At 34.6% G+C, this 22,368-nt stretch overlaps 2 protein-coding genes across 2 annotated transcripts; one reads left to right on the forward strand and one right to left on the reverse strand.

Annotated features, from left to right (window-relative positions):
* Window positions 11,511-16,111, forward strand: LOC109336899 (glyoxylate/succinic semialdehyde reductase 1-like). The gene is made up of 8 exons (XM_019573730.1): window positions 11,511-11,671; window positions 12,345-12,455; window positions 12,536-12,637; window positions 13,260-13,361; window positions 15,064-15,179; window positions 15,326-15,404; window positions 15,480-15,650; window positions 15,838-16,111. The coding sequence occupies exons 1-8, from the start codon at window positions 11,567-11,569 to the stop codon at window positions 15,925-15,927; spliced, it is 876 nt and encodes a 291-aa protein (XP_019429275.1). The 5' UTR covers window positions 11,511-11,566; the 3' UTR covers window positions 15,928-16,111.
* On the reverse strand, window positions 18,201-18,638 carry LOC109327385 (uncharacterized mitochondrial protein AtMg00810-like). Its single transcript, XM_019560510.1, has one exon. The coding sequence runs from the start codon at window positions 18,636-18,638 to the stop codon at window positions 18,201-18,203; it is 438 nt and encodes a 145-aa protein (XP_019416055.1).

The following is a 22,368-nucleotide window of genomic DNA, read 5'->3' on the forward strand; positions in this document are numbered from 1 at the left end:
CAAAAATTAGTAAATTTGTACATGATTTGTGGGGCACTTAGTATGCATTTATGTTATAATTGTATACAATTCCTGATAACTTAGTTAATTTTGCTTTATCTAGGAATTTATTGCGTTTTTGTTGTTTCAGGTTAATAAATAAAGAAAAGAGGAGAAGAAAAGAAGAAAGATGAAGATTCTGAAGAGTGCATGTCTCGCTTAAGCGAGAAAAGAGTCGCTCCAGCGACAACTAAGAGAAAAAGCAACAAAATACCTGATGCTTCTCGCTCAAGCGACGGATCTTCGCTCAAGCGAGGCGTCCTAGCTCAAGCGAGGTAGTTGGCGGTAATTCATCAATTGCCTCTGTTGCTCGTCGCTCAAGCGAGAATCCCTCGCTCAAGCGAGGAGCTCAAGCCTGGGAATCTCTTGGATCCTCGCCCAAGCGAGAATATCTAGCTTGGGCGAGAGTATGGAAGTTGGAGATAGAAGTAGCAGTTTCAGAATCGAGATGGGAGTCATTCATTGAAAAAAAAAAGATCTGGACGAAAAAAACACAGAGAAGAAAAGATAGAACTCGTGGAAACGATTCTATTACTCATTTTTCATATTAGTTCATGATTTAGGCATTATAATGGCGAGAATGAGTGGCTAGTTCTTCATAGTTGGGAATCGAAATGTAATCTTCTTAAACTTTTGTACTCCTGGATTCAATTCTGTATTAATGTTATTTGATTTTGGAAAGTTGTTCCATCTTTATTGCATGATTTCAATTAAATACTGAATTCATGATTTAAGGTTCAAGTTTAACTGGGAAGTTAAACTTGACGCTGGATCTGAATTGTCTTTCTTCCTACATAATTGATCCAGGGATGGACAATGATGTAGGAACTGCTTTACATCTGAGTTTAATTTTAGTTAGTCATCCAATTATCTAAGGAATTGGAAGTTGGGTGATAATTTAAGAACATTACATTCAGGGAACTGATGTAATTGATTTATGAAAAATGTATGAGCAAAATTCAGTAACTTCACAGGTTGTTAAGAATTGAATCTATGGATGTATAAAGGGAAAGAATGATGAAGTTTCGATCCCGACTATATTATTTTTATTGTTAAAAATCGTTTAGCCAAGTTATTATTATTTGAAACCAATACAAATTTATCAACCAAAAATTGTATATAAATGCTCAATTGATTATTGTAAGAAATAGTATAAATTCACTCCGCTCCCTGAGGACGATAATCTGGTACCTTACCGGACTTTATTACTTGTGCGATACGGTACACTTGCCGTTACAAAAAAATAACTAACATATACATATACATATTTCATATCTTGATGCACTAACACTGCCATTTTCACTCTATAATTTAATGAGCATTTACCTCATGGCATATACCAAAAAAAGCAAGCAAAAAAGAATGGGGTCTTGAATTCAATGGAGGGGTACCCTTGCCCAAAATCTTCTGGATGTGGTGGAAATACCGTCGGAAATCATCTGTGCGTGGCGCTCCCAGGCCAGTGTCGTGGTTGGCCTCAGTTTCTGTTCTCCAGCAGCACGCAGGACGTGTTCAGGCCATTTCAGTCATCTCCAACTATCTTGTTTGGCCCTGGATGAGTGACTCAGCCCATTGGGGCACCGCCGGTGACCCCTGGCCGTGAACAGCAGCGGCCAGGGTGGTTCTTCTTCTCTTTTCCTTCTTCCGGCGGCTGGGATATATTTGGGGATGTTATCTCCCCCTTCCTTTAACCCACCTAGTTTTTATTCCTTCATTTACTCTTTACCTTTTTTACTGTGTTGTTTTTTTATCTTATTTCATTGCTTTTTTTATTTGTTTTATTCATTTATTTGTTTTATTCATTGCTTTTTTTTAGGCACGCGCCTTAGGATTGCAATCGACTATAGAATCAAAAGCAAAAATCCTTGAGGTTTTTAGAGACTCCGCTCTAGTAATCCACCAGGTAAAAGGAGAATGGGAAACTTGTAATAGCAAGATGATATCTTATAGAGATCATATACAGAGGCTAGTTGAGCAATTTGAGCAGTATAGGAAGCACAGGTCAACCTTATCCTCCATGTTCCACATCAGCGGAAATGACCAACCACTCATCAGTATAGGAAGCAGATGTCAACCAACTTATTGCAATGCCATAGAAGTAGAAGAAGATGGCAAACTTGGTACCATGATATAAAATAATACATCAAGACGAAAGAATACCCTCCAAGTGCCTTTGAGAATGATAAAAGGACCTTAAGGAGATTGGCCATGAGTTTCTTCCTAAACGAAGAAGTGCTTTACAAAAGGAACCATGACATGGTACTCCTTAGGTGTGTCAAAGCGAAAGAGGCGGAAGCAATCCTTACACATGTGCACGAGGGCTCGTTTGGGACCCATGCAAATGGACATGCTATGGCTAGGAAGATATTAAGGACACTATTATTGGTTAACAATGGAGACTGATTGTTGTAACCATGTAAGGAAATGCCACAAATGCTAGATTTATGCCCACAATATCAATGCACCCCAAACCTGTTGAATGTTCTATCAGCGTCATGGCTTTTCTCTATGAGGGGAATGTATATCATAGGACCCATTGAGCCTAAAGCCTCAAATTGACATTATTTTATCCTGGTGGCCATCGATTATTTTACTAAACGGGTCGAAGTGGCTTCATATGCCAATATTACCCGAAAGGTAGTGGTCAGGTTTATTAAGAAGGAGTTAGTATACCGTTACGGTCTACCAAGTAAAATCATCACAAATAATGCCACCAACCTGAATAACAAGATGATGACTGAGACATGTGAAAATTTCAAGATCAAGCATCATACATCTTCGCCCTACCGTCCTAAGATGAATGGCGCAGTTGAGGCTGCTAACAAGAATATAAAGAAGATTGTCCAAAAGATGGTAGTAACTTATAAGGATTGGCATGAAATGTTGCCTTTCGCCTTACATGGATACCACACTTCTATTTGTACTTCCACAAGGGCCACCCCTTACTCCCTCGTATACGGAATGGAAGCAATCCTTCCTATCGTGGTAGAGATCCCAACATTAAGAATTATTGTGGAGTCAGAATTAGAAGAAACAAAATGAGTTCAAACCCAGTATGATCAATTGAACCTAATTAAAGGAAAAAGATTGGTCGTTTTGTGCCATGAACAACTTTATCAGAGGAGAATAATGAAAACATATGCAAAGAAAGTTCGACCACGTCAATTTCAAGTAGGACACATGGTATTGAATAAGATCTAACCAATTCAAAAAGAGCACAAGGGAAAATGGACTCTGAATTATGAAGAGCCTTATGTAGTGAAGAAAGTTTTCTTTGGTGGAGCCTTAATACTGACTAACATGGATGGAAATGACCTACACTTGTCAATAAACTAAGATGCTGTAAAAAAGTATTATGCCTAGAGAGGTTTTCCCTTGGAAATGTAGTGAAGAAATATAACATATTTCTCAATCAAGGTTTTATTGATGCATTATACACTATTACTTTTATTTGTTGTATTGCATGGAGAATGATGTAAATAAAATCCAACCGATATGAACCTAGATAGATCAACCTGATGATACGAGGCTTCTTTGAAACTTCTCAAATACTACAGAGATGCCACTAGTTACCCCCTTTTGAGCCCAAATATTGTTAAAGAAGATCTTAGTCTAAAAAACATAACCCGACAATATTTATAACCCAGGGAGGGTAGTTGTCCAACTATATCAATTAGAATTCTGAAATAGTTGAGAATAGGTCAATGAGACAGGAGAAAGATGGGGATGGAAAACACATGTTTTGAGCCTTAAACCTTCTTTGATAACCATAGCCAAGCCCAAAAGACCTTGTGGGGGATTGATCTATTCAGAATACATATATGAGGGTAAAAACAAACTGACTCCAAATAAATAAATAAATAAGGGCAATTATTTTCAAGACACAAATCCCTCGCACAATGCATCAATATTCCTTGCAAAAGTTCGAGCTCAATGTAAACAAAAAGGGAACCTCTCTAGCCCAAAGTTATACATGCCACTAGGGCAAATTTTTTAGTAGACTCCAATGAATAACACCGAGGCAGATTTTTGTGTAGATGATTTCATGCAGGTGAAAGTGATCATATACGGTCAACATAAATATCAAGCTGTCAAATATTGGGGAATTTTTTTATGAATTGTCGACTCATTCCAAGTTCAATGATCAAATTTTATAGTGAAAGTTAACATGGCTCATTATATAGGATAACAAAAGGATATGCAGAACACCCCCAATCACATAAGCCTCACTTCAACCAACCATATGATCATGCATTTTATTATAATATGCATAGCATATTCCACCTTTCTAAATATCTCACATACAAAATTGTTTTATTGAATTTGTACCATATTATGAAAATGAAAACTCTAACCCTTACAACACTTGATGACATTCATCTTCCATCCAAAGGATAATCTGGTGCCAACAACTACAAAGAAATTCTCTACTCCAATACAATCATGAGCGACTTCATGGGTCGATCCCAAGCTGACCCATACATCATCTAAAGACTTAGTGTTATGGTGTCGAGAAAGCAATAAAGCGATATTTACTGCAAGATGAGAATGCCCCCTAAGGACATTTCCCTTTGCGCTGATAACTTAAGCATTAAGTCAAAACACATTCACATTCCTTTCATACAACTCATGCTATAAATGCTATCATGCATACATACATCACTCAACATATATCTCATGTATCAATAATAATTTCATGCATCACATAATATACTCTCAAACAATCATACACTCAAAGCACACATCTTACTTGCATAATCACACCCAAGGAAGTCGACCAAGACTTTTCAAGAAATCAAATTACCTAGACTTATCAGCATTGTCGGACTCGGACGTCGAAATGCTATGACGTCGCTGGACTTAAACGCCAAAATGTTATTCCTTTTTCAAAACGACATTGTCAAACTCATACATCAAAATGTTTTTCTTGTCAACCTAGGTTCTGGTAGTACCCCGACCTCTGCTCCTAGTGCTTTGATGTCCCAAGTTATGATAGTACCACGACCTGCGTTCTTGGTTTTACCTTCCTGAATTCTAGCAGCACCCCAACCCGCATCTTCAGTGTTCACTTGTCAACCTAGGTTCCGACAGTACCTCGACCTGCGTTCATAGTGCTTCGATGTCCCAAGTTCCGGAAGTACCATGACATGTGTTCTTAGCTTTACCTTCCCGAATTCGGACAGTACTCCAACCTATATCTTCGGTATTCTCTTGTCAACCTAGGTTCTGGCAGTACCCGACCTGCATTCCTAGTGCTTTGATGTCCCAAGTTTTGGCAGTACCTCACCTGTGTTCTCAATTTTACCTTCCCGAATTTTGGCAGTACCCCGACTTGCATCTTCAGTGTTCTCTTGTCAACCTAGGTTCTGGTAGTACCCCGACCTACGTTCCTAGTGCTTTGATGTCCCAAGTTTCGGCAGTACCCCGACCTATGTTCTTGGTTTTACCATCCGAATTTTGGCAGTAACACGACATGCGTCTTCAGTGTTCACTTGTCAACATAGGTTCGGGAAGTACCCTAACCTACATGCATAGTGTTTTGTGTCTTTAAACAGCGACCCATACTTTTGGCACTTTTGTGGCTTCCCCAAACGAAATTAGTATTCCCTTTCTTTACTAGTTACTTACCCCGAAAACACTCAAACCATAATTTGAATGTTATCGGATAAGTAACAAGTAAAGACGGACATATGTGAATACTCAATTTCGTTTTGGGTCTTTTTAAAATTTTAAGGAAGTTCATAGACTGGTTCGTGATAAAGAAACACTCACAAGACTAATTACTAGTTATTTAAAACTCTTCATTAACCCTAACCCTAACTTAAGTGAGGCTATAAATAGCCCCACTTAACACTAACCTCACACACTCAACAACCTTATCTCATTTTAAAACACATACTGATCAGCCTTTTTTAAAATCTGGTAGCCCCATCTCCAAACCAGATATCAACTTGGGTTATCCTTAAACAATATGCAGTTACTATAGTACATTGAGTAGGTTTTTTTGGCAAAATAAGAAGGAAGGGCAAGACTCTATTAACCAAGACAACATAGAAGGTTCATTTCTTTCCCAAACCCACCTCAACTCACCGTTCCATTTTTTCCATTCCTTGTTTAAACTTATTGTCATATATATACATCTACATATTTCATATCTTGATGCACTAACACTGCCATTTTCACTCTATAATTTCATGAGCATTAACCTTATGGCATAAACCAAAAAAGCAAGCAAAACAAATGGGGTCTTGAACTTAATGGAGGGGTACCCTTGCCAGAAATGCTTCTGGATGTGGTGGAAATATCACCGGAAATCATCTGTGTGTGGCGCTCCCATGCCAGCATCGTGGCTGGCCTCAGTTTCTGTTTTCCAGTGGCCCACGGGACGTGTTCAAGTCATTTCAGCCATCTTCAACCATCTCGTTTGGTCCTAGATGAGTGACTCAGACCATTGGGGCACCGCCGGCGACCCTAGACCGTGAACAGCAGTGGCCATGGTGGTTCTTCTTCTCTTTTCCTTCTTCTAGTGGCTGAGATATATTTTGGGAAGATGATATCTTCCTCCTTTCCTTTAACCCACCTAGTTTCTATTCCTTCATTTACTCTTTACCTTTTTTATTGTGTTGTTTTTATCTTATTTCATTGCTTTTTTTATTTGTTTTATTCATTTTGTTTACTCTTTGTTGTGTATATATATGTGTAACCTCCATTCATTTATTCTATACTTGTATATATTTCATTTCCAACCTTTATGCATTGTTATTCTCTTTTTGATTACTGTATATTAAATTCTTTTTTTATTATTCTATTTTTGTGTTATTATATATTATATTGATTTCATCGAGTACATTATACCATGTAAAACATTAATGTGTACATGTGCCCTTTATTAGAGCTTTTAGGTTAAAGTTTATTAAAAAATTACATATTTTAACTCTTAGAATTCTAGGGTTTAAGTAAGCGGTATCCGACCCGAATCTTATATTTCTATCTTATTTGAGTTGAAAAGCAGTATGCGGTCTTAAACTGCATCTTCTTTCTCTCGAATAGGAGTAAGGCGGTATAGTTCAGAGTTGCATCTTCTTACTTACCCTAAATATAAGAGATCTAATTTTTACTTATATAGTTAAAAAAAACTCATAAGCGGTACCCGACACGAGTCTTATCTTCCTACCCTATTTGAGTTGAAAAGTGGTACGCGGTCTTGAACTACATCTTCTTTCTCTCGAATAGGAGTAAGGCGGTATAGTCCTGAGTTGGATCTTCTTGCTTACCCTAAATATAAGAGATTTAATTTTTACTTATATATTTTAAATCTCTTAGAATTCTAGGGTTTAAGTAAACGGTACCTGACCCGAGTCTTATCTTCCTACCTTATTCGAGTTAAAAAGCGATACACGATCTTGAACTGAATCTTCTCTCTCAAATATGAGTAAGGCGGTGTAGTCCAAAGTTGGATCTTGTTTACCCTAGATATAAGAGATATAAAGTTTTCATACTCTATAATAAAACCAATCAAACACACCAAAAATTTTCTATCTAAGAACTACATAGTCTTGATTTCTCTATTGCACCTAGGGATACGTAGGAGGAAGATGAACTCTTGTCAGATACAAAATTAAAAAAATAAAACATTTTTGTAAATAATTATTTGATTAAATATGAATTTGGGTATACTTAGTTTTATACACTTTATGCGGGTACAATTTGATAACAGACGGACGGGGTGTTAATACCTTCCATGATCCGTAACTGACTCCCGAGTCTAGAATTCTAGTTCAAAGGCCAATCCTTCCAATATTTGGGCATCAAAGGGTTTTCTATGTTTTGACCGCAAAAATGTAGTGGCGACTCCAAATCAGTCGCATGACCGATGTTCGACAAAAAATCGGGGCGCGACACTAAGTTCCAACCAAAGAACTTTGAAGCCAATAAAACCAAAAAGTCATAGATTTGATTCTTGGTTTCCTATGTGCCACTGTGGGGACAACTACAACAACACCTATTGATCATGTGGGGATATTTTGTAATGTGACAAAAGATTGTGGTATTTGAGTTCATGTTGATGTTGCTTATGCAGGTGCAAAGTTTAGATATTGCTTGATTGATGAACATTTTGTGGTTAATGAAGTAACGAATGGTGAACATTATGTTGTTAATAAAGTGAATCTTATATTGCTTGATGCAATTAATAGTTCTGGAGTGTATATCGTTTGGAATTAACTATCGCATAGTCTACTTTATTATCTTATGCATAGTTTAAATATTTGTATTCAAAAGATATGATAAAAGATGTCCAACTTTTTTTCGGATGTCATGACGCTAAAAATACTTAAGGGCATGTTGAGAATTAAGTCTTACAAATGGTTTAGAGATAGATTATTAGGATCTGTTTGCGAATTGAATTTTGGAGGGGAGAGAAAGAAAATGGAAGGTTTCAGAGTCATGAAATACACTAACAGATAAATCTGAAGTCTTCCTTTTTCCTTCTGTCCCCTCAAAACTCAACTCGCAAATAGAGTTTTAAGTTGGATGGAGGGAACACCATGTGATTATGGCCAGGGGCAGATCATCTTGGGGACAGGTGGGGGCAATTGCCCCCTTGGATTTTCCCCCCAAATTAATTGAAATATTTTTTTTAATTTTTTTCAAATATATATATTTTTTATCTTCTTCAGTTTGTATGGTTCTTATAAAAATTATAGATAATAGATCAAGTTCTCTTATATGTATAGATGTTGATATTGTTTATAATATTGTTACTTCACTTAAGTTCATAATGATTTTACACTTATGAAATAGATTATGAAGATCACACAATACATTTGTCAAATTTTGTAGCAAAAGTCCTAAGATCAAATGAAATTTTATAAATCATTTAATATCGATAACATATATATATTTATACAAAAATTCTACTCTATGGATTTCAATGAGTAAAAGAAGATTGACTTGGGATGTCAATTTCATCATCTCTGAATTAAGTGCAACTTTGACAACACTAAGAAAGTAAATACATATTATTTGTTTAATCAAATTATTCATCTTATCTTAACTATTATGATTTATCTCCAACATAAAAACTATTTCAACAACTAAGACAACCAAACAATAATTATGTAGTGGGATAGAAGATGAATTTCTTATATGATTTAATATGTATACACTGACAGTGTAAGTGTTTTTTACACTGTCTGTAAATCATCCACCATTGATTTGTTAACCACCACTGACTCTCAAACAAAAGTAATACAAATCAATAGTGGATGATAGTGCACAGATTTTAAACTATTTCTTATATACAACATGGTGATTTATTTTGAAAAGAAGATACCTGAAAATTTCATCATGTATTTAATCATCAATGAGTTTAAGTATTTAAAAGAACGAAATAAAACTCTTTAAATAAAAATAATTTTTTATATTTTTTTTATTCAAAATCCAAGTTATAAATTGTAATTAAATATTGTTGTTCCTCTTAAACTTTACATCAAAATATGTCATTTATGGCATGGAAATTGGTGAAGGAACATGCAAATTCTTTACTGGATGCCTTGTAAAATATAAGTTGCGTTTAAATATAGCTACCACAATTCTATTGTTTAGTATTGATGGAATTTAAGTTCATAAAATTGTATTAAGGTGCACTTTCACTAAATAAACCATGCATCCAATCTTCGATAAACATGCCATTTACTTCAGTATTTTTTTGAATTCGGTCTTGGTCTAATCATCTCATCATCTTTCACATTTATAAGGTTAAAAATTTACGAATGTTTAATGAACCATGTATGTTGACTGATTATTAGAATGATAGTCAATTTTGAGAAGATAAATGTATGAGTTGTTAAAAAAAATTCAGTCCTTGAGTTTAATATTTTGATCACAAATTTCTAACTCAAATTTCACACGTTTTGAAAATTTCTCCATAATTTTTTTAATAAAGATCTATTTTATTAGAGTTGAAAATAAAAAATCTAACATGGCTTTTATTAGCCACATTCAATATTAATATTTAGTCAATTTTAATTATTATATAATTAACTAGTTTCATTTGAATTCATCTAATAGTTATTTTAAAATGTGTGTTTTTACGCTGTTGACCAATCTAATTTTATATTAAATGAAATCAATATTATTAAATTTAGAATAATTATTGACTCGATCAAAATATTAGGTCATTAATAGAATTAGTGAATCACGATTGTATTAATTTACAATCTACAAAATCATATATTTAAATAGTCATGCATAATTTTTTAATTACTTTCATATTAATTGTGTAAGTTTATCTTAAAATATTTTGATTTTTTTTGACACTATTTCTCCACAGTTTCCACTTTTCGATACGTCCAATTATTTATGTTAAGGATGATGGTGTTTGACGTGGAATACATCTAGCCCTTCTTAAACAACTTATATGTTTAATACAAATTAATTTATAATCAATGGTAAATAATTTACTGACAGTGTAAAACATCATTTTATTATCAAAATAATAAAAATATTTGTGACCAATCATATGAGCAGCTCAAATAAGGTAATACATTTGTTCATGTTAATGATAACTATTTGATATAAAATAAGGTAATAAACAACAAATATAAATACAAAAGTTGAAAACATCATTTTATTATCAAAATAATGTTATTTTATTTTGTATAAATGATTGAATCAAACAAGTTAAATGAGTCTAATCAACCAAACCAACATTTTTATACTTAAATCGATTGAGTTAAACCACTTCATACAAATGTTGGTATATGACCAATCATATGAGCAGCTCAAACCAATCATGTATCTAATTGAGAATTGGACTAATAAGACTAGTAGATCTGAGTGAATTTAATAAATATTGAAATGATGTTGCCAAACATTTAGTTGTCTTGGGTACAATATAAATGTGGTAGTATGACCGATACTTATTTCCATAACTTATTTATAAGTATTTACATAAGTTATATCTATTTATAGGTATGGGTTTTAGATATTTTAGTTATATATTTGTAATAATTAAATCTAAAAAAACTTAATATATGTATACTTTTAATATAAAGTTTTTTATGCTGACAACACATTATTTATTATTAGTTTAAATTACTTTTATTTTTTGACTGTGAATGATAACTAATATATTTCAGTCATATAAGATTTATTTGCAAAATTTAGTTTAGAAGTCTTTCTTTTCTATTCTTCTTCCTCTAAAAATGAATTTGGAAGCGTCCAAATTCCAGGGAAAGAATAATAAAATAGATTATATAAATACAATAAATTTTTTATAAAATATTCAATTCAAAATGATATTATAGTGTTGTAAGGTTTGATTCATGAAGTGGGATGCATTGGGAGAGAATATCCTTAATAATATAAAAAATAGTACAGTGAAGTGTGATGATTTTTACCATTTTGTACCCTAAAAAATATTAAATGAAGGTTGATATTGATGTTATAAAAGAAGGGCCTTTCTTCTTCAGAGGAACATTAGCAGATACACTGAGATATCAAAAGTTATTTGCAGATAGAGAAAATGGAGGTAGGGTTCTTGGGTTTGGGGATAATGGGTAAGGCTATGTCCATAAACCTGCTACGCCGTGGCTTCAAGGTCACTGTTTGGAACAGGACCCTCTCCAAGGTTGTTACTTTATGTTCTTGTTTTCTGTTATTGCTTATAAAAGTTGCTGTTCCTGCCACTTATAATTTGATTCATCAGATGGGGTAACCCAGTTTGTTTTTATAGTAATCAAACTAATGGGTTTTTTTAATAATCTGCGAGGCTTTTTTGTGTGTAACCTTATCGTGATTTCTTTCCATGATAGTGGTTTGTTCTAGTTGTGATATTTTTTGTGTTTTTCTTGTTTTGGATAGAATAGCATAATCTCTTATAGGAAGAAAGGGTGGATAAATGCATGAACCTCTGAGGTACATGTATGCAATCTTACCTTTGCAGGAGAACAAGTTGTTTCCACGATTTGAACCCATGACCTCTTAGTCATAAGGCAAAATTACTGTTGTGCCGAGACTCATTTTTTGGATAGGAGTTTCTATGAACATTATTATAAGAAATTTATATGCTAACAGCTGAACCTAATTCCAAACCTTTTTTATACCAAGCAATCTGGATTAGCATGTTATTTAGATTACATTCTGTATACCAATATGGCTTGTAGAGTTGTAGCCTGGATATTATAATTTTCTATTCCTTCTATTCTATTTAGCTCTCAATATAAGTATTACTTGCTTTTAAGTTTAATACACTGCCAGTTCCATGAATGTGGATAATCCTAATTTGAGGCCTCTAAGTGTAGTGTGATGAGCTTGTGGAACATGGTGCTTCAATTGGAGAAACCCCTGCAGCTGTAGTCAAGAAATGCAAGTATACAATTGCAATGTTATCTGATCCTTCAGCTGCTCAATCGGTCAGTGGTGTTGTGAATGTTATTCTTACCATGCAACTTTTCATTTGTACTTACTTGGATTTAATTTTATAATTTTATAGGTTGTCTTTGATAAGGATGGTGTACTTGAGCAAATTTCCACTGGAAAAGGTTATATTGACATGTCAACAGTTGATGCCGAAACATCATTGAAGATATCTGAGGTTAACATTCCCTGCTGTTGCTAAAATCTATTGCCCCTGCATTTCGAATTTCCTTATTCTGTTGGAGAACTATTTTGCCTGTTACTTATGTAAAATCTAGTGATATGTGAAGGTGTTTTCTAAAATTTAATTTTGCTCCATGTTTTGAAAGAACATGTAAGCAAAAGTGAGACTGCAATTGCCACTGTTGTTGGACACCTTTTCCGTATCACCAGAATCTATTTCTGCAAAAAGTCTAATTGTTTATGTTGTGTATTTTATTTCCGAGCCTCCCATATATCTTGTAGCTGTTGGATATTGCAAAATCCTTCTCTTCTCATTACCCACCCCCACAGACACACCCATAGATTGAAAGAAGAATAATGTAAATTTAGTTTGTAATTTACAGGTCAGTGACTTTTTTTAATATTAGGCATCACAGGTTTTTATCAAATTTTAAGTATGTGATCATAATCTTCATTTGAAATCAGCAAATAAATTTAATATTTTTGACAAAGTTTAGTTAGCTGTCTATGCTATGTGCATAAGCTGGTGGCTTGCATTTTACATAGTCAACTTTTATAGCGGAAATGGTAAGAAATCCTTATAGATTAGTTGTCATTAACAAACCTGATTTCTGCAGGCAATCAAAGCAAAAGGCGGTGACTTCCTTGAAGCTCCTGTTTCAGGTAGCAAAAAACCTGCAGAAGATGGCCAACTAGTAATACTTGCTGCTGGGGACAAGGTATTTTAAAATGTTACGCAATCCAATATTGTTCTTCTGCTCTTTTAACTATTTGAGGGAGATGAATTGGTCTGATATCTTTAATCTCAATTATATGACAAACTGTTCAGAGCATCACATGCATTATAAAAAAATCTCAACCCTTTCAATGAATGTATGTTTACGTTAGGTAACTCCCCTTAGTTAGTCAGTTAGTTCCGGTTGTTTAGTTAGAGGGTTAGTTAGTTGAGGGCTAGGATGGTTAGAGAAATAAGGCATGTTGAGAGAGAGAATCATTCTGGAGTTAGGAAAGGCTTAAGACTCAATTTGAGTAGGAGAGTGAAAGGTCTCTTGAGTACCCTGACCGAGGAGAGGTTGGGCTCTCGAATTCCTGGAATTTAGTGTGATATTCAGTCAATTGTTTACTGTAATTCTGATACTTCTTATCAGTTTATTAAAACCTTCTATAGTAAATTGATGATTTCCAACTACAAAATACACCAGAAGTCGGATGAAGATATTTGAGCTATATTTAGAGCTGTAAAATGAATCAGTTGAAACTTAAATGTGCACATAATATCTTTAAATTCTAGGAACATCAGTTAGTGATTGTAATCCAGATTCACTATTGACGGCAGCCACGCAACTATCTGTTTGAAACCTTGAAAATAACATTGATCTTGCCACAGTCCATTTCCAAATGCATTATTGCAAGGGCGGTGATTGTCATGTCATCTTAAATAGCATGACATTCATTTTCTATTTGTCATAGGCATATTTTAGATTTGTTTAGAGTATCTTAGAAGATTTCTTCGGGTTTAGATTAATTTATTTTATCTTTTATAATTTATTTCCGTATTTAATTAAGAGTCTAGCACTAGTATAAATAGGGGTTAATATTATGTCTTTTTTATCACAATATCATCATATCACCCTTCACAAAATTATCAATACAATTTATTATTTTGATCATTCCTTTTTTCTCCTTTCTTATAAAATACTCTAAACACATCTAAGATGTAATCATCATAATATGAGATATTCTCTCTATATCTAAGTACTACCTAAATATCCTTTATAGTATAATTTAAGATATTCTTAGAAATTTTCATATATCTAATTATCACCTAGTGGATGGTTCGATACTCTGAAATAACCATCTACATATTCTTTTACCTTTAAAATGTGGTGGAACATTGTTATTCTTTTAGCGCTTTAAACTATACATGTGGAATTGGTGGGGTCTAGGGAGGGTTGTTGCATGGAGCTTTACCTCTGTAAACAGAGAAGTTGTTTCAGGGATTTGAACCCACGAGCTTCATATCACAAGGCAAGAACCTTATTGTTGCGATGAGTATTTCCTTCCTGATAATATCCAAATCATCATTTGCTAATTAAATATTTCCTTCGTTCTGTATCGTATGAGCCCTTCGCAGAACTTGTGAAACATCTACGAATCAGAGCTCAAGCTCATTGAGCTTTAAACTAACTAAAAAGTTAAAGACAAACTAATTCTCAATGAAGAAAGCATAAATCATCACATTCCATTTTCTGTTGAAATTTGGTGAATAGTTATGCAGTTGAAAATTGTTGATATAGTCAATGTTTTCAAGTTCTATCATGTAGATCTCCTACCGAGTTTGGAGTAAAGTATAAAACTATAAGTTCGCATTGTATCTTCTTTTTATGTTGAACTTCAGTGGTTGACTCTCTTGATATGTAGGCATTGTATGAGGAAATACTTCCAGCATTTGATGTACTGGGTAAGAAGTCTTTCTATCTCGGCGAGGTTGGAAATGGTGCAAAAATGAAACTTGTTGTTAACATGATAATGGGAAGGTAACATTTTCCTCTCTTTTTTTCTTTTTATGAGACGGGAGAGGGGATTTACCACAACTTCAGTTTAGAGCCAAACGGTTGGAACGTCCTTATTTTCTGTCTTGTTATGTAAATTAGTTTTTCTGTCTATATTATCTTTGCTACAGTATGATGAATGCTTTCTCTGAGGGGCTCACACTAGCTGAAAGAAGTGGTTTGGACCCTGGAACTCTTCTTGATGTGCTGGTAAGTGATATCTGCCAAGAAGGTTCTTGTTACATTTTATTATCATTATAAGCATTATTCGGGTATTTTTTACAGGATCTCGGAGCTATCAGTAATGGCATGTTCAAGCTTAAAGGACCCACAATGCTAAAAAACAATTACTCCCCAGCTTTTCCACTGAAACATCAGCAAAAGGATATGAGATTGGCTCTTGCTCTTGGAGATGAAAATGCTGTACCAATGCCTGTAGCAGCTGCAGCAAACGAGGTAATACTATTTGTCATGTTTTGTTTCTTACCACAAAAAAAACTAGACATTCAGAAAATGGCTCTTTAGTTCCATGTGAAAAATACAAAACTGTTTTCTTGTTCTTATATTTGATATTTTTAATCTTAATGACTACACCATATAAGTTTCACAAGGTACTTAAGTTTCAAACTTTTTTTGCTTGTAGGCTTTCAAGAAAGCCAGAAGCTTGGGGTTGGGAGACCTTGATTTTTCAGCTGTGCATGAGACTTTGAAAGCTCTTGATCATTCAACTTAACAGAATAACTTTCCAAACTGATTAAACCACTCCTATGGATAAGATTGTGAACCATCTATCATGTAATAGCTATTTGAGCATAGGTCATTGCTTTAGAATTATATTTGAATGAATAAACCGTATAAAATTTTCCTTCTCTGTCACAACATGAATTATAATATAAAAAAACATGGGTGCATTTCAAGAATGACATCAATTGTTTTAGTTATTACTATTACCGTTGAGTTTGATGTAATGGTAAGATTATTACTTAATGAGCATGAGGTTGCAAGTTTAAATCCTGAAAATAGTCTTTCTGCTTGCGAGTAAGACTGCATACATCTGCCCTCTCATACACTAGGCTGTCCTTTACTTATTACTATTACTAGTATTTTGCTTTAATATAAGCTTGATCCCTAACTCTTAATGCACTGCATGTTATTTAGTAACACTCCCTCTCTAAAATTGAAGCATATATTAATCAAGTCTGGCATGTTAATATTATCTACACTGCTTGAACAAAGTGCTTTGGAAATATTGGCTAACCGCTTCAGGGTCCATGTATGACTAGTAGAAATAAGACTGTCAAAGATTCTGTAGGGGGAAGTAACATTCTTCCTTTGAGTCATGTTGATTCATTATAAGCACTCAAATTGTGTAGAGTGGGTACACTTGAAGCCACTCTCATCAAGTGGTCTGAGCCATAAAATGATATTGTGACCAATCTACCTCACAAGGGCCATGACCACATTGCCACACCCATGAGCTCCTTTCTTTCAGGTACTATTTCCACAATATGTAAAACAGCATCCAAGTATATATGGACCTCGTAGAGTATATAAATTGATAATAAGTCTTACTATGGGTACCTTGGAGGATATATGAATTGACTATTTTTGCTTAGGTTATTTATGGGCTCAAGTTTTAGAGTCATTACTTCCTAAATTCTGACTTTTGTAGTGCTTGATGGTATCTAGCTAAGACTTGAGGTAGTATAGTTTAAGGTAAGGAATTAATTAACAATGTTGCTTGGAGCACTTCTATATGGTGCAACAACACAATAAGCTGACAAAATTGAAGCATAAATATATAGAAATGTATGTGTTAGTGTATGTAAGCAATACCATCTATCAATTAAGTGCATGTTTGGAGCGTATGAGATGGGGCAAGTGCAGCCAGAATTTTTATCCCTATATTTGCACTTCTCTTATTCTATTTGTGCTTGCTCTTCCATTAATCTCTCCATTATTACATTTCTGTCAACCTTTATATTAGATTTGGAGTGAGACTATTGATACTCTAAATTATGTTCAGAAGTGGGCATTATGCATCATCTTTTGTGGAAGAGCTCCTCTAACTAAACCACATTATAATTCTTAGTCTCATTCATAGAGACATTGCATCTAGGTAGAGGCTCTCTAATAGCTGCAAGGTCATACAATTGACTCATTGGATATTACCATCCATAAACTCTTCAAAGGCTTAAGTGAATGCCAATTTCAGTACAGAGGGAAATTGAGGTTTGCAGCAATGATTGATCATGATCATAGAGGTGTGTGGTAGCAAAAGGAAGATCATTGCATGCTAAAAGCTAATGTAACAGACAATAACTATTTGAGAAGCTCTGTATAAACTCACGATCTCCATTGTGACAAAACAAGACCAAGCTTGATGCAATGATGAATCAGCCCAAAGTAAGAAGATGATGAACAATAGTGAAGAGAAGTGAAGAAAAGAGATGATAGAATGAATACTTCTTCTGTATACTTTTATTGGTAAAGCTTATCAAACTGAATTCATGATTAACAAAGAGCAGGAGAGGGAAATATATACACAGCTTTAACTGAAAACAAAACAAACTAACAACATTTTTAACTAACAAAACTGATTTTCCCGTTAAAAAGACTAAGTCAATTTTAATGAGTTTTCTGAATCTTCCGGGCTTTTCTTCTCTTCTATTTGGGCTTCCTTTAGGCTGTTCATGTTTGTTGATAGCCCCCCACAAGCTGGCATGTGGAAATTGAGCAAGCCAAGCTTGGAAATCATGTTGTGAAAAGGTGCAGGGGTAGAGGTTTGGTGAAGATGTCAGCAACTTGAGATTGTGATGAAATAGGAAGGAGATGCAATGTACCATTCTGGACACTTTCCCTTATCACATGACAATCATTGTCAATGTGTTTCGTGCGTTCATGAAAGACGGGGTTGACAACAATATGTAAAGCAGATTTGTTGTCACAGAATAAACTAATTGGAGTGGAGTGATTGATGCCAAGATCTTGAAGAAGAAAATTGAGTCATTGAGCTTCACAGGAAGCCATAGAGAGGGCTTTGTATTTGGCTTCTGTAGAGGATTTAGAGACTGTTGTTTGCTTTTTACTCTTCCAAGATACAAGAGATGAACTAAGATAAAAACACCACCCAATTACTGATTTACGGGTATCTAAGCAAGCACCCCAATTAGAATCAGAGAAACCTTTGATGATAGTAGTGCTTTGAGGAGAAAACAACAGATCAAGAGTTGGAGAATGTTTAAGATATTGCAGAATTCTAACAGCAGCTTTGTAGTGTAGATCTGTTGGTGAGGAAACAAATTGGTTGAGATGTCCAACAACAAAACTAATGTTTGGTCTTGTATTTGTGAGGTAAAGAAGTTTTCCAATCAATCTTCTATAAGGAGTGGAATCATTCAGAGAGGAACCAGATGTGCTATGAAGAATTGTGTTGTAATCCATGGGAGTTGAACAAGGTCTAGCTGCTAACATTCATGTGTCAAATAACAGATCCAAAACATATTTTCTTTGATATAAGGCAATGCCTTTGTTAGATCTAGCAATTTCGATACCCAAAAAATATTCCAGAGTTCCTAAATCTTTAATACCAAACTTAAGATGTAGAAGCTGTTTGGTACTTTGGATTTCAGAAAAATCATTGCCTATAAAAACAAGATCATCCACATAGATTAAAATAGCAGTAAACTTTGCCCCTACTGATTTGGTAAATAAGGAGTAATCAGACTGAGATTTAACAAAACCAGATTTGATCAAAACATTGGCAAGTTTATCATATAGACATCCTCATTTAGATAGACATCCTCATTTAGATCCTCATAAAGTTGGAAACAGTGAGGCCAAGGGGAATTTTCATATAGACATCCTCATTTAGATCCCCATAAAGAAAGGCAGTATTTATATCTAATTGATGCAAAAACCAGTTGTTAGTGGAAGCTATGGATAAAAGGACTCTAATGGTGGTCATTTTTACCATAAGGTTGAAAATATCAAGGTAATCAACCCCTTCTATTTGAGTAAATCCTTTGGCTACTAACCTAGCTTTATACCTCTCTATAGAGCCATCTGATTTGTGTTTGATTTTAAAAACCCACTTGCAAGCAATAGGTTTCTTATTTTCTGGTAAATCAGTTATCAACCAAGTGTTATTTTGTTGAAGAGCATTGAGCTCAGATTCAATTGCTTGAATCCAACAATCATGGAGAATGGCGTCTTTGTAGTGTGTAGTAGTAGTGGTGGAGGAAATAGATAGGGAATAATGTTTGTGAGTAGAGGACAAAGAGTCATAAGACACAAAATTAGAGATATGGTACCTTACCAGGGATGAGATGGATGACTGAGAACCAGATGCAAGATTACAATGATAATCCTGAAGATATGATAGTGGTTTGGAGATCCTAGAGGAATATCTTGTTCTGTCATGATTTGGATTGCAGACTTGAGCATTATCAATATTAGTTTCAGTGTGTGATTCTATAACGGGATTAATATGGTGAGAAATATGCAAATCAATAACATCAGTATCAGAAATAAAAGGATCAATATGGTGGAGATAGTTAGGGAGAGGTATATATGGTTTGTTTGGAAAGCTGGAGAATGGAAAAAGGTGTTCAAAAAATACAACATTCCTTGACATTGATAATTCATGAGTGTGACACTCAATAACAATGTAACCCTTTATTCCATGTTTATATCCTAAGAAAGCACACTTTATGGATCTAAGATCTAATTTAGTTATATGTGAAGTCAAGGTTGATACATAATAAAGGCTACCAAAAACCTTGAGTTGGGATATATCAGGTAAGGTGTTGTGTAATCGTTCATAAGGAGATTTGTTGTTAAGGAACCTGGTAGGCTGTCTATTTATGAGGTGAATAGAATGAGACACAACATAATTCCATAGGCATTTTGGCAGACTAGATTGGAAGATGAGAGATCTTGCTACACCAAGAATATGTTGATGCTTTCTTTCAACAATGCCATTCTGTTAGGGAGTTTCTACACAAGAAGTCTGGTGAATAATCCCTTTATTGCCATAGAAATCTGTGAGAAAGAATTATGTTCCATTGTCACTCCTAATACATTTAACCTTAAAGCCAAATTGAGTATTATGGGCAGTCTCACTTTTATGTTTCATAAAGAATATTCAGGTATATCTAGATTTGTTACCCACAACTACCAAGAAATATCTATGACCATTAGTGGAAGGGACTGGAAGAGGTCCCCAAATGTCCATATTGACAAGGTCAAAAAGTTGATCAGACTTAGTTTCACTAGTAGAGTAAGGTAATCATTTTGGTTTAGCAAAGTGGCAAGCATCACAAAGATTACTGGTTTTATTGCATTTGATGAAAGAAAATAGAGATTTCATAATGAGGAGTTTAGAGTGTGACAAGTGACCTAATCTACAATGTCATAAATTGTTATCACTGTAACTACAGAAACTGTTAGCAACATGCTTGTCAAAAGATTCTTGCTTGGATGTGTTATGGCATATAGTCTTGTTTTGAGTCTAGCTGCACCAATCATCTTCAATCATTCCAGGTCCCGAATTTGACAGCCAGTATGAGAAAAAATTAGTTTGCAGTTTAGGGAAGTAGTGAGCTTAGACACACAGATGAGATTGAAATTAAAACTAGGTAGATAGAGCCCATTGGTGAGGTATAGACTGACAGAGAAGAAAACTGTACCAGAAAAATGAGCAGTAAGACTTGTTCCATTTGGAAGTCTTATGCATATTGGTTTAATCCTCTTAAAGTACTGGAATTCAGACAGGGAGAAGCACATGATCAATGGCTCATGTGTCTAGAATCCAACAATTCGATCTCCTAATGATAGCATCTATATTACTCATACTTGTGTTGTTGTTTTCATCAATCGTAGGATTAGTTACAATTTGATTGGCATTATGACTTTGACGTTGCATAGATTGGTGAAGGGTGGATACAGTGGCCTAATGTTGTTCACGGGTGAAGTGAAGACTTGATCAATCACCCTTTTTCTTTAGCTACTCCTTCTGAATTTGTGAAGCTGGCATCATCATCACAACTAGGTTCTTGACCAGAATGACCATTGATATTGCTAGAGTTGGTGAAGTAATTCGGGGGAACCCATGTTTTTTGTAGCAGATGTCTATGGTGTAACCTATTCCGTTGCAATAAGTGCATGTTTTGATATTTCTGCCCCCTTGACTCCTCCCACCATTATGATTTCTCCCTATACCTTGACTTCTACCTGAACATTGTCCTCTAAAGTTTCTTCCTCTTACTCTTGTATCAAAACCAGCATTGGAAAAATTTGCAAGAATCTTACTTTCATCATAAGGCAAATTCATTTGCATTTCTTGTTGGATTAGTATGGAGAAAACTTTATTGACAATGGGTAAGAGTTCCATTAACATGATTTGTGACTTAACAATAGAATATTGGTCATTTAACCCTCTCAAGAAACATATCACATATTCATTATCTCTATATGTTTTGATAGTTGGAATAAGAGTGCAATTGCATTTAATCTCACATAGACAGGTAGGTATGGGTTTGAAATTTTCAAGCTCTTGCTAGAGACCCTTTATATGTGTAAAGTAAGGTCCAATGGAAAGAGTGCCTTGTTTAACGGAGTATAATTCTCCAACTAATTTGGAGATTCTAAAGACATCCCCTTGATAATATCTCTCTTTCAAGTCATTCCATATTTCTAAGGTTGTTTCCATCCACAAAACGCTTTGGAGGATGGAAGGGTTTATAGACTGGTTCAACCAAGATACAACAAGAGTGTTGCACCTTTTCCAAGAAGAAAACATGTGATCATGACTGTATGGTTTGGGAAGGGTTCCATCTATAAACTGGATTTTATTTTTAGATTCAAGAGCCATACTCATGGCTCTAGCCCACGAATGATAGTTTTCATCATTTAAAAGAGTGGATACAATCTTTGATCCTAGATTGTCATTAGGGTAAATGAAATAGGGGTTGATTGGATCTGGAAGAGGGTTTTGTGTGGGAATTTGATTCGTGATTTGGTTGGTCATAGTCAAAGAAGAAAGTAGAGAAATATGAGTGAAAAAATGAATAGAAGAGAACCTGCTGAATCATGTGAGAAGGAAGAAAAAGAGCAAAAAAGGAGACAATGGCGGAAGCGTAGCAGAGACACCTTCAAAGAAGATGCTCTGATA

The sequence above is a fragment of the Lupinus angustifolius genome, chromosome LG02, assembly GCF_001865875.1.
Source record: "Lupinus angustifolius cultivar Tanjil chromosome LG02, LupAngTanjil_v1.0, whole genome shotgun sequence".
NCBI lineage: Eukaryota > Viridiplantae > Streptophyta > Magnoliopsida > Fabales > Fabaceae > Lupinus > Lupinus angustifolius.

What these genes read in the sequence shown, in the direction of transcription:
- LOC109336899 (XM_019573730.1), top strand. Translation starts at nt 11,567, where the DNA reads ATGGAGGTAGGGTTCTTGGGTTTGGGGATAATGGGTAAGGCTATGTCC. An exon ending in TACTTGCTGCTGGGGACAAG is followed by an intron (nt 13,362 to 15,063) that starts GTATTTTAAAAT and finishes CTTGATATGTAG; the next exon opens with GCATTGTATGAGGAAATACT. An exon ending in GTTAACATGATAATGGGAAG is followed by an intron (nt 15,180 to 15,325) that starts GTAACATTTTCC and finishes TCTTTGCTACAG; the next exon opens with TATGATGAATGCTTTCTCTG.
- LOC109327385 (XM_019560510.1), bottom strand. Translation starts at nt 18,638, where the DNA reads ATGGATTACAACACAATTCTTCATAGCACATCTGGTTCCTCTCTGAAT.